Source organism: Lagopus muta, chromosome 10, assembly GCF_023343835.1.
Source record: "Lagopus muta isolate bLagMut1 chromosome 10, bLagMut1 primary, whole genome shotgun sequence".
NCBI lineage: Eukaryota > Metazoa > Chordata > Aves > Galliformes > Phasianidae > Lagopus > Lagopus muta.
The window spans coordinates 13,560,325-13,573,220 of record NC_064442.1 but is presented as its reverse complement, the minus strand read 5'-3'; the positions used below and the strand labels follow the sequence as shown (position 1 = coordinate 13,573,220).

Sequence of the window (12,896 nt, the reverse complement as noted above, 5' to 3'; positions counted from 1 at the left end):
CATTTAACAGCAGCTGGTGTTGATCCCTCACCGTGAGAAATTTCCATTCGATGGTGCTCGTAAGATAGGATTGTACATAAAATTTTTGCAAACCAGTACTTACAAAGCAAAGTAAGGAAGGCAGAAGGAAACAGACCTTGAATGATACCGGTCTAACATTTTATTTATTGCATACAAAAGGATTTCTTTTGACAATGGAAATTTATATGAAAAGTAATCTGATGCATACTGGTGAGAATCATACCTTCAAAGATGCTGCAGAAAACTTAAGGCAATGCATCTAAGCATGTAAAGCACAGTAAGTGGTGGAAATTTTCCAAATCAAAAGCCTATTCATTTTCCTTCTTAAGTTATTGTCAAGTCACAACTTTTTGGAATAGAAATAGGCTGCAGCTTTATTAGCTCCTGCAATAGCATATAAGATCAGAACACTGTGATTCCTGCCAAATACCTAAGTGTTCAACATCACATTACAATGTTAGGCATACATTTAAAAGCAAGACAATATCAGTAGCAGTTATAAAACAAGTCAATGCACGGGCCACTAAAATACCTCCAGTACCAGGCACCCTCATCAGGTGCGTAAAAGAATCCCAAAGAAAATCCTCAAACCTGTGCTTGTCTTTTAAGGAAGCCAAGAGATTCCATCGTATACCCAGGGTCTCAATTATTTCACAGGTCCTGTTTTTTTTTGCCCCATGCCTCTCATGTACCTTCTTGGAAACTTCTTAAAAAGTTATTATTGTCAGACTTCGAGCATCAGTGTTCAAAAGTAACTTCACTCTTTTTCAATAGCCACTGAAGAAAAGGAACCATCTTCTGCTCAGTCCTTCCAGTCAGTTTACTTAATTTTTTAATCAATGCAGCTTCAATTTCCAACAGCTTCCTACAGTCACAACGTTCAAGAAGTTTTAGCATAGAACCATGCCAGGTTTCGAAGCACTCAAATCATGTGTTGCCTCTCTCCCATATCCCCCATACACAAAGTGGTTTAAAGTTCAGTTTTAGCAATGCAGTTAAATTTGACAGTGTCCATTTATCACCCATTCTGGAATAAAATTTCTTCCCACTTAATGCCTCAGTGCCAGAGGTGTTAATTTTGTTGCCAGCAATAAACACTGCAATGGGAAATGCTACTGCTAACAGATGAGAGTTAAAAAAAAAAAAAAAAAAAGGGGGGGGGGAGGACAGAGGGGAAGCAGCCTTAACCAGACAAAAAACAAGCATCAAATTAGATAAGGTAATATTTATAAATGGATCACTTTTTTAGTGTAAACATAACATTTTCCAGGTTACTGTAAACTGTATTACACTTAATCTGATTATGAAAGACAAAGACAAGAGAAACTGAAGGTATTTATTATTCAATCCACTTACAAAGCAGGTAGCTTAATGCAAGCTTATTGACATGTTCATCATATATGATCCCCTAAGAACATCCTCTCTAATGTGACAGCAATACTGTCTCAATGTTTTTGCAATTTTCAGCATCTGTTGAGCACATTTAAATAAACTATAATCTATTATATGTGTAAGAACGTTGATGACCAACTTGAGACCTGATGTGGATTAAAACCTCCTCCAAAGGCAAAATGTTAGTACATTATAACTTAATTCTATATACTATATTATGCAGCAAATCTTAACTATAGAAAATATTTTAATCAGTGATGGACTGTTGGTAATTTATAGAGGGAATCTATAATCAAGGTAAAACTAGGTAACCACGTAAGTTTTGTCTACAGAAATTTACAGGATTTCACTTTTCTAATGAAAAAAAGACCAAGAGTCAGCTGAATTTAGCTAATTTTATTAACCTTAAAACTAATAAAAATCCCAAGACAAGCCTGGAATCTTCAAAAGTTCTATCAATGCACATATATCTAACCCCCCCAAAATAAAACCAACCAAAAAAAAGAGAAACAAAAAAACCCTGCAGCTCTAAGTCCTGACTGGTTTTATATTTAAAACAAACAAAAAACCCTCAGTGTGTACAGACACCTCAACTTAAGTTAGCAGAAAGAGACCAAAGATTCTAAGCTTTTTCCATACCCCTAAGAATTTTTTTTTTTTTTTTCAATCTGCAAGTATCTACAATCCAGCTAACTGAAATCAACATTTAGTGTTCACTAGAGCTGTTTCACAGCAGCAAATATTAAGTTAGGGACTCAAATTTCTAGACATAGGAAGAAAATGATAAATACAATCTGAACAGCAGTCTAAATGTTCAATATTGACATTCAAATATATCTGCATTGTGCTGAAATTTTAGAACAAATCTGATCAGACAAAAACTCTGGTGATGAGTATGCATGTGTATCAAACTGAATATAGTTCATATTCTGTTCCCACTGTTACAGATGTTATTTGACTCAGAACTGATATTGTAAATATACAGCAGCCATTTTTTCCTAGTGAAGGAATGTCTCAATACATAATATTATCCTTTTCTAGATGATCTTTATACATTAAACTAAAATACGTGACTGATTAAATTAAGGAAACTGAGGTTAGTAATGAGTGAAATCAGACTTTCAAAGCTTGAAACTATGTAAAACAAACCAAAAAAGAGACCACACACTTCTACTTACTAAAGCAGCTATTCTTGCCTGCAAGTTTGGGGTCACAAAGCCCATAATATGTGCAAACAAATGCAATACAAGGAACCATGCAAAAATACAGTAACGAAAGAAAAAAAGTAAAACCTAAAAAAAAGTTTTATAAATACACTGAAACTCAACGGTCTTCTACACAAACTGTAGGTCTAGCATTAGTTGTACCATATAGCAGAGCCAGCACTCTTAGGTTCAATGCTTCCAAATCTGCGCAGGTAAGTCATGCCATCTTTGGTTGACTGCAGTACCAGGAAGGATGAGAGGGAGCAAGAAGGAGGACAAGAGTTCTGGAAAATGGTGTCAGCTTTCACTAGGCAGTTGGGCCTCAATGTCCACTCTGCAAATTGGGCACTTCTTATTAGTAATCAACCACTGATCTACACACACTTGGTGGAAAAGGTGCATACATGGAAGTCGCCTGTCAGAAAAACAGAAAAAACACAGTGTTAATAAAAGACTTCCATATCAATATATCCACCAGAGAAAAGGTGATGTGGATTTTGCTACTGAAGCACCTTTTGTTTTTGTTTTTTTGTATGTCTATGTTTTTCCCACAAGCTTCACTAGCTTTTCTATCTGACTTACATTCTGTCTACCTAAAAGAAGCAACAGACATAGGCAATGAAGCCAAGTATCAGGTAGCTTCTGTTGAGTTACAGCAATTTAACATTGCTATAGCTTAAAGAGCATTATTAGTTCAGAAAAGTTAAACTTGACAATCTGGAATTAAACCAATTAATTTTCTGCCCAAGGTACAAAAGCTGACAGCACAGCATGATTTTAATTAAAAACATGAGTAGTACCTTCCACACTGTAACATTTAAAAAAATGGTATCAGTTTGGGCTTGTGATGAAAGACAGACAGTGAATTTTTGGGAGACTGTAAGAGAGGAACTCACATTTTACACAAAGACAATACAAACAGGGTAACCAGTGCTTCAAATTAGAACTTATATTCATTAGTTGCTAAGACAGACAGTGTTTAATTTTGACACAAATTAGGAAGTGTTGCAAGTAGTAGTGTGCCATATCCAAGTATGGTCTCAAAGCCAGAATTTTAACACTATATTATGATACTCAGAGGTATTATTTACCTCACATCTTCACCTTCCTCCAATATAGACAAGCAGATGGTGCATTTTTCCTCTGTGTCTTCTTCTGTTCCTTCCTCCCCATCTTGTTTGCAGTGCAGTTTCCTCTGTGAGAACCAATCAGTTGTTACCTTATTAGTAGAGATGACATTATTGACAAACTGAGTAAAATCTGCTTTTAGTACATGTTCAAAATATGCTTATTTTTAAATATGTCAGAAATTATTTTACATTTTAGTTATCACTTCTTCAAATGCATATGAACCAAATTGAATCAGGAACTAGTGCTTGGAGCAAAATCACTGCATATTTCACTTTTAATTAATTCTTGTGACTGGACTGTTAATATATTTAGTATTATTGCAATCAGTCCCTTTATTTGTTACTTATATCTTCATTTCATTCATGAGGAGGGAAAAAATATCCTTTCAAACATAATATTTTAAAACCACTATTTATCAAGTGCGAAAGAACACTACATAAACGTGGATGGGATTCAGTATTACAGTGTAATAATCTCCAATTCAGAGACCGTAAGCTGCAAAAATTCTGAACCAGATTAAAAATTTGACAGTCTTTCTAATGTGATCACAGGGAAGGTTAAGATAACCAAGATGACAGATGCCATGCACAGTTTATTACAAGTGAACTTCAAATAAAGACTTACTGTACTTAACAAGGTATCATTAAAGCCTGTTGACAATTAAGCTATAACCAGTAGTTATTTCATTGCTCACACGACTATTAATAACTGCCAGACAAGTCATTAATTGCTGGGGGTGAAGATGGATCTGAATGCCACTACTGTGATATGCAGGAAAAAGCAAAATTCAAATCCACTATTTCCTTTCTTATCCAAAAAGATGCTTTTAGGAGAGAATGCACACTTCTACTCTTAAATACTTATTCTGAATGCTGAAGAAGCCATCCTGAAAGCTTCAGCTTTCATCCATCCTCATCTACATCCTTTCATCCATCCTCATCTACATTTAGCACTCCAACTTCCCTGTCCCCCCCACTGCTTGAGGTATTCTACCAAATACAGTTTTCAATGTAAAATGCACAGTGTGAAAGCACAGAAAAGTTACATCACCTGACAAGGGAAAGGAGTATTATACTGACAGAAGTGCAGCTTACTCTGTACAGTAGGTTTAAGATGCTAATGAAAAACAATCGGAGCTTTCAAGGATCCCAAGCAAACTACTGGGTATGAATTTAGCTATCAATCTTATGGAAGTTACACATTCAAACTTTTAGGCCCATTAAGCCTACAGAGCATAGCTTGTTTTCCATTTTCCCCTTTATCTCTCAAAGAAGAGATTTTCTCACTCCTAGCTTTCAGTTTCTGAAGAACACAATTACTCCCTTTTATGTTGTTTTTGACAGTCTCTCCACCCTCCTCCTCTACCTCTCCTTCCTCTTTCTTTGTTTCTTCTTTCCTCTAAGCAAGATGACCTTCACGGCCACTTTCGTCCTTCTACAGGGCAACTGATGCAAGTTTTTTTCTGATTGAGCCTACATTGCAGGTTTGGAGGCACTCTCTTTCCCTTGAACAGTACTGAACAAGACTCAGCAGATGTAAGCCAGGCCCTGAATAATTTGTGCTTCCTTAGATCTGCTGGAGCTGCAATATTCCTCTCTTATATAACTGACTAAACTCTCAGAGTAAAGCAGGTGTTTGGGAGTGAAGCTCCATGACACCAGAGGTGCCTACCTCTCTAAGCTTTGTCCCAAATTCCTCCACACCCCCTCCCACTCAATATTATTCAACTCTGGCACAGATCCCCACATGATACTCACAATGAGAAGCACATTCAGGAAACATAACAATATGATTATGCCATTTTGAACATTCTAGAAGCATGCAAAAAATTTCAAGGGGAAAAAAAGGAAAATCTGGGAGGAGGAAAAATTGAAAACCTGTTTAAACATCTCGTCCTGTTAACAGATTCCCTGGGAAGGCAGTGTAGGAAGTCAAATCATAACACCCTCTAGAGTATAATTTTTAATGCTTAAGTTGTGCTACAATGTATACAAGCACCAGATGCATATCCCCATCAGTGAGCTTTAAGCATTATGGCCACGCAGATCTGTTATCTCAGTCACTGTCAGTGCCCCATGTTGGTGCCAATTTCTGTTGCAGGTTGACTTTTTTTTTTTTCAGCACAGCAGGGCCTAGTGCCCACCCCAGCCCTTTCCCCATGAGAAGCCAGTGGAGAAGCGAGAAGGAAATTGAGAAACTACTGACGAGGAATGGTAAAAAGAATATGATTTAGTGAAATATAGAAGTAATTGAGAGTAATATATCAAACTGATGGGAAAAGAAGCATCTCCTAACAGTGCTGTGAGGTTTAGTGGCACAGAGGAAAAAGGGACGCCTTTACATCACTCCGTCATCCTCCCAGAAACCACATGGGAAGGACTGAAACATTTTGGAAACTAGTTCTTCCATAGCAGCTGTCCCAATTTCACTGCATGATGTCATGATACAGAATACTTACGGAAAACCATGACACTCCTCATCATTCTTATTTTAAGGTGAAATCTGCATGTACAAGCCCCAACTTGAAAAAAACAAAACAAAAGAAAACCCAATATGCTATGCTTTGACCTGTTTGTATTTTAGAAACATAGTATTGATGCCAATACATTATTTAACACATTACAGCAGATTTTCATTTGGAATCGCATATTTATTTCCTTGAAGGAAGTGGCATTGTACACTTTGCTTACAATCCCTGAAACTGCAAGATAAAGGAAACGTATGCTCTTTGAAGTTGACATTCCTGCAGATCTAAGCTAAATGTGTGTTAACTCCTTCTTGAGAAAATATCACAGCCCACAGTTTGAGAAATCCTCACCTTTTTGTATTTATGTGGATATGTGCATCTTTCTATAGTTCCCTGTGTCGCTCCACGATTCACATTGCCTAATCGTTCCTCCAAGTGAATCAGCTCCTAAAAAGTTAAAGGAACAAACAATGTAAGAACTGATATTTCTAATGTTTTGAATAAATATTAATTTTATTCTAACTAATTTGCAGAACTGATAGACAACTCTCCATGTCCTAATTATTCAAATACAAGCCAAAAAAAAGGGTATGCTGTAGTGGAAAAGCGATGGGTTTTCATAAAAAAAAAAAACCAACAACAAAACAACAAAAAATCCCACCTAATACTGCCTAGTATTTTAAGTCACAGGGAAACACTTTATAATAGTGAAAGGATCAAAAACTATTTGTCTGCTAGTAACATTTGAGTATGTTTACATTTACTTGTGTGTCAAATGAGGAAAACACAAGCAAACCACACTAGTCTAACAGTTTTCAAAGCTTAAAAAGGGGGGAAAAAAAGGTTGCTTAAGCTGAAATACAGTAACTTATTTTTCTCCAGCAATGAGTTTACTAGAAGCATGACATGTCACTGAAGATGTTTTCAGTGGACTAGCTCATTAACTCTCTGCATCTGATACTTTTTAAAACAGAAAAAAACCACCAAAAACAAACAAACAAGAAAACAGATTAACCTCCTGCACTACATAAAAAAAAGACACAATTGTCAAAGTTGCAAAGTTTCACCCTCACTAGGAGGATTTTGGCACAGTCATTCAGTGACACCAGTACTTATTACCAACATATTATGTGAGTCTTTAGCAGGATGATGAGGGAGGAGACCAAGATGTACAGTCAGTTCATAACCACCTAAACCTACACTGACCAGGACATCTTTTGTTGCCTGATTTTTCAAGATGTTTTTGTCATCTGTTCCTAGTCCAAGACAGTGAGGTCATTCTTTGAATTAAGAGTATTTTCTTTATTCTTTTAAATCTACATATAGCACTAGCACACACCCTCCCCATATTCCATCATGACACATTTTGGAACATATCTAGTTTTGTTCTATTACAAACCTCAAAATTGCCCCTGAAAGGGCCTCTGAATGATGTTCCATCCAATCCCGATGAAATGTAACGGATGTGAGGGTAGCCCGCCATGTCTGGTACCTATTCAAACAGCACATGTTAAGTTAAACCTATTCAGAACAGTTCCAGAATTTTACTGTTCACTTTGTAAAATTTAAGATCCTTTTGCTTTTATTGAATCACTCATTTTACTCCTCAGCTTGAGCATACAGTTTCAACTGACAGCATAGCATCGCATCACTCCAAGCTCTCTGAATATAACCAGAAATAAAACATAAGTGAGACTAGATCCTCTACTGCAAACTGTCCATATCTGCCTTACATATTTCTTGGCATTGTGCCAGCTTGGAAAAAATCTCTACCTGCTTTGTATACACACACCATGAATATCTACCTGCATTTGTAAACAAACACCCTAAAAACTTTGCTTGAAGTTATCAGAAATACTTGCTACAGATTTTCTAATGTAAGTTTTTGATACCATGGAAGAAACAAGGCTAACATCTCCCCTTGAAAAACAGCCAGTCTCTTTACCTTACCCTAAACAACCAAACATTCTTTGACACTTCAAATTTATAGGCAGATAAAAGTAACTCCTGAAAACTACGTAAATCTGATAATCTACAGTCATAGGCTTTTCTACATACACTACATTCAAGCATCCACTGCCTTCCTTGCATAATCAGAGATACAAAAGCAGTGAACAAAATACTGGCATTCAGCAATAAACCTACAGGCACTTCAAACACTTGTACTTTTCATAGAGAAAAGCAGAAAGGTACTCAAAATAACAAGGAACACCTTCACAGCAAGGCTTCTTCCTTCCATTTTGGCCCTCACATGACAGATGAGTAACGGTACTGACAGTTTATCAGAAACATACCAGAGGCAATTTTTAATAAGAAAGTTAAAAAACCAAAATGATCAGTAGAATTTCCTTAACATGTATGCATATATGTGTAAAAATTTCCTTAAATATATAGAGTGCACTGATATGAGGACCACAAGAAGCAGTTCAGACAGGATTCTGCAACTACAGAATTTTACATCAAAAAAGCCCCATATTTATCCAAATACCTAAACATTTCATGCAAATATAATGTCTGTTACATAGGTCTTACTGTTTGACAATACAAAATGTTAATTTGGGAGACTGCATTAATACAACCATTTGTAAAAACTACACTCTCTCAGATTAGCAGTGACTTATGATCCATTATCCATTTCAGCACATAACCCTTCTTTGCTTTCTGTCTACAGAAAAAGCATTTAAAAAACTAGTTCACTCATCCACACTACAACTCCTGCTTTTTTTTCTTTCCTATTAGGCTTGAACCTGCTTGGCATCAATTGCAGGTTTAAGCTATCTTTACTACGCTGTAAATAAGCTTCCTCCACTTCAAGGAAAGAAAATCCTGAAAAAACTAATCCATGTCTCAAGCTTGCTTTTTGCTCCTTGTTTTCATGATGCACCAGGATTTGAAAACAGTTTGTGAGAAGAAAAAAAAAAAAAGTATTTTACACACAGATACAGCATCATTACAGGCACTGCAAAGTGCGAGGTGTCACAGTGCTGTAGCACAATACGGCCATCTGCAGTAACCCTACAGAACTGTGTAAACAAACCATCAGCTGCTTGGGGTAGGAACTGAGCCTCTCAAGCTACCTCTGTCATTGCTCTGTTTCTGGTTCCTAGCAGAAACACTTAATGACAATAAGTAGAAGTTCATACATTAGATTGAATCAGTGGGGTGAGAGATCCTGTCTGAAATAGTTTTTACAAAGCCAAACACACTGCACAAAGGCCTTGGTTATCGCACATGTGATAGTTACAGCTCCGACTGCCTCAAAGGTCAGAGCTTACCAACTGCAGTGATGGCTACCTCCTCAGGTCTCCCAGCTGGGAGGAGTTCTGCTGCTGGAGACTCTTTGAGAAATCTACTCATGTTAATTTTAACACCACCAAACCGAGTAAGAATTTCACAGAGCGCATACTGCAACACACAACTGAATTAGTGGAAGTGCTGGGTAGGACACAATGTACTTTCACACTAAAAACTGTGCCTTCACTACCATTTAACAGTTACCATCAGGCTTCAAATACAAAAGTGAAGATTTCTGCTCTCTTGAAACAGCTTCAGGAAAGTTAAGCACAAATGGAAGTGCACTTTCATTAACTTTTGAAAGTAAACCTAATGAAAGACTTAAAACTAACACCAGTCTGTGCTAAGCGCTTCTATTTGTGCTTCTGCATACAGTCACATTACAATACGTGCTTTAAGCAGCAGACTCTGAATCTGCAAAGTTCAGTACAAGTTTTTGGCAAACTGTCTCCTGCAGAACAAATATCATATGTTTCTAGTTCTGCACTTGTTATCAACATTTCCTCCCACCAACATAAAATTGCTTTAACTTGAAAATTCAAGGTCAAGTCTGAACTATTTACAACCCAAGTACTCTAAAGCAGAAATTGCCTACAAGAAAGATAGCTTTCCTTGCTATCCTGCTTTCAACTCCTCCCATATTTGCAGGATTCTTCTGCCTTTCAGTTCCCAGTCAGTGGAGAGATTTTCACATTGTATTGTACTATTTATCTTGCCTGTTTTCAACCTTTCATTCAATGCCTTACATTACAGACGACTTTCAAGCTTTTAAAATCAAATTAGAATACAGTTATCCAGCTAGCAGCTTGGATACATTCAAAAGGAAGTCGATTATTATTATTTTAATAAGCTGAAGTAAAACACAGAGGTTGCAGTTTTCAGAGACACTGTGGGAAAGAACATTTAATACATGCTGCAAAGCTGAAGTCCTAACTCTCTGTGCCAAAGAGAAACATAAAATGAATGCTCCTCAATAGCCCATACAAAAAAAAAAAAAACACCTGAAGAACACAGTTTCATTCTTCTTATTTAAAAAACACAGTTAAGTTTGTTGCAAATACTCAAGGCTATTTTAAATCTATGGTTCACCTTACAAGCTACAGTAGCTACACTGAGTTCCAGTCTTGACAGTTCTGGTAACTCACAGCAAGTTTGTTGGTTTTGGTGTTTTGTTTTGTTTTTTTTTGAACAGTCAGGTACATCATAAGTCCGTGACACTGTATGACTGCAGTCAGTGAGAGGTGAAAATGAAAGGGGAAAGAAACAAGGACTTTGCTTTGATAGCAGTGCCTCCTATTTATTTCCATGGAAACAACAACAGACACAAAGAGCACAACAACATTTGATAGAGCAAACCTCTCAGCTACAAAATACTATTAGAAAAAAAAACAACAACAGACTGCCTTAAACTCAAATGACTTTTTTTAGTCAAGCTACTGCATGAATTGCTTTTAAGGACTTTTTTTTTTTTTTTAATAAAGACTAGAACATCAACAGTTGATGATACTTTCACCAGGAACACAATTAATGAGATTTATAAATACTCAGTACAGTTTTTACTTACAGAAGCAAGAAAACACTCCTCATAACTTGAGCCAGTCTTAGCAGAGCAATCCTAAATACAGTTCAGCCTGTCCTTCCCTGCCCCACTTTCTACAGTTACAATGGAATTATCCTGGTGACAGCAGCATTCTAATCTGTTGCTTTTCATTAAAAGCAAAATGTCACCTTTGGTTGATATCCAATTAGTGTTGTGGGGTTGCCTTTTTTTTTTCCTGTTACATGAAAAACATTACAGTATTTACTTCATATTCGGTTAAATTATTTTTGCTGACAAATCTCCACACACACTTAACTGAAGAAATCTTTGGCTTTCATTATTGCTATAGAAGGGCAGAACCATCAGAAGGCATGTGTCATGCTTTGAACTCATTCTACACACAACTGCTAGTAATGCTGTAGCCTGCCTTTATGTTCCTCTAGTGTTTAATCTGAATACATTTCTAATTAGTCAGAACACAACTAAAAAGCCTAACACTCCATCTGACTGCGGCAGTTCCAAACAGATCCCAAACATTCAAGGAAGTACTGCTTACTAATGTCTACATACCACAAAACATGTCAGTAAAACATACAAAACCTCAAAATAAAAACAACTTCCACTTGATCCAGAGATTCATTAATGACTTATGAGAATTAGATATTCCTACTGAAATGCATGCACAAATTTTTGTAGAGTTGAAGAATCCTACTTCATCTGACACACGATTTAACAAACGCAGCTATTTGGCAAGACTCTCAAAAGTATTTTATCAGACATTCAGCAAATGCTTCTAAATGCTTCTGTGATAAATGCTATCTACCATAGCATTCTTCCATTCTGCTGCCAACAAGAATATAAACGGGGATTTGAACTACTCACTTGTGTAACATTTTAGTTGTAGGCACACCTCTATGAAAGTTAAAACGCAGCAAAAGCTTCTCAACACATCAACAGGAGGATAAGATGAACTCTCAAGTTTCTACAAGTTTCAGAGGAACGGTGGAAATACATACAATAATTGACTTACTAGCCCTGACAGAAAATGAGATGAAATAAGCATATGTTTAACTTGCTGCCTCTTAAAGCAATCAGTTCACTTAACTACTAGAAGGGCCTTTTCTCACAGTGAGAACAATTGATGTTATCTGTTATACAACACTACCTGAAATAAAAGTGAGAGACAGACATTTTTTTTGGCAGCATGAAAACAAAAAGAGAACAATGCAGAAAAATCATAATCTGTATTGGTGATGCACAGGAGGTAAACGTTATATAATAGGAATTTTACTGGCTACACAAAAATACTGCATTTTAGGAGTGCTCTAGAATGTCTGCAGTAATTAAAAGTTACGCCTCAATGAATTACGAACTCTGCAGGTGTTAAAGAAATACTTGTGGACTGTTATGTTGGTTAAGCTGCAAGGAGTATGCAGTATAAAAACAGAGTACAGAAAGACAACAAGTACTGGTGATAAATATACCTAGATGTCAGTTCTGGCCTCTAACAGAAGTTCTGGATAGACAAGTCTTGCAAGTTGATTTTAAATAAAAAGTTTAGCATTTGTCTATAGATGAGCCCACAGTTTTGATTAGGTAATCTAGTTTAGAGAGGGTGAAATAACATAGGTTAGCCGCACAGAATAGCACATTGAAAATCCAAACATACAAATTTTTTCTACATTTTTGTCCTCGTGAATTTTCATTGAAGAAAATTAAGAGTATTTTACGTAAACTTACATATATCCTTTCAAAGCTAATACTCTGCCAAAGCCACAATTGGTGGCTAGTTCACCCTCATAATTCATTTTGCTTATAATCCATCACACAACAAAACTTTACTACT

General features: G+C 36.4%; 1 protein-coding gene across 3 annotated transcripts in view; it reads right to left on the bottom strand.

Annotated features, from left to right (window-relative positions):
- Positions 1 to 1,319: 1,319 nt before the first annotated feature.
- Positions 1,320 to 12,896, bottom strand: part of RNF111 (ring finger protein 111) — a 51,020-nt gene continuing 39,443 nt past the window's right edge. For all 3 annotated transcript variants that reach the window (XM_048956842.1, XM_048956840.1, XM_048956841.1), the window contains exons 11-14: positions 7,616 to 7,708; positions 6,568 to 6,663; positions 3,710 to 3,837; positions 1,320 to 3,033 (exon numbers count right to left, since the gene is read on the bottom strand). In XM_048956842.1, the coding sequence (XP_048812799.1) occupies positions 2,916 to 3,033; positions 3,710 to 3,837; positions 6,568 to 6,663; positions 7,616 to 7,708 (435 nt within the window). In that variant the 3' untranslated portion in view covers positions 1,320 to 2,915. The remainder of the gene's footprint in view (positions 3,034 to 3,709; positions 3,838 to 6,567; positions 6,664 to 7,615; positions 7,709 to 12,896) is intronic.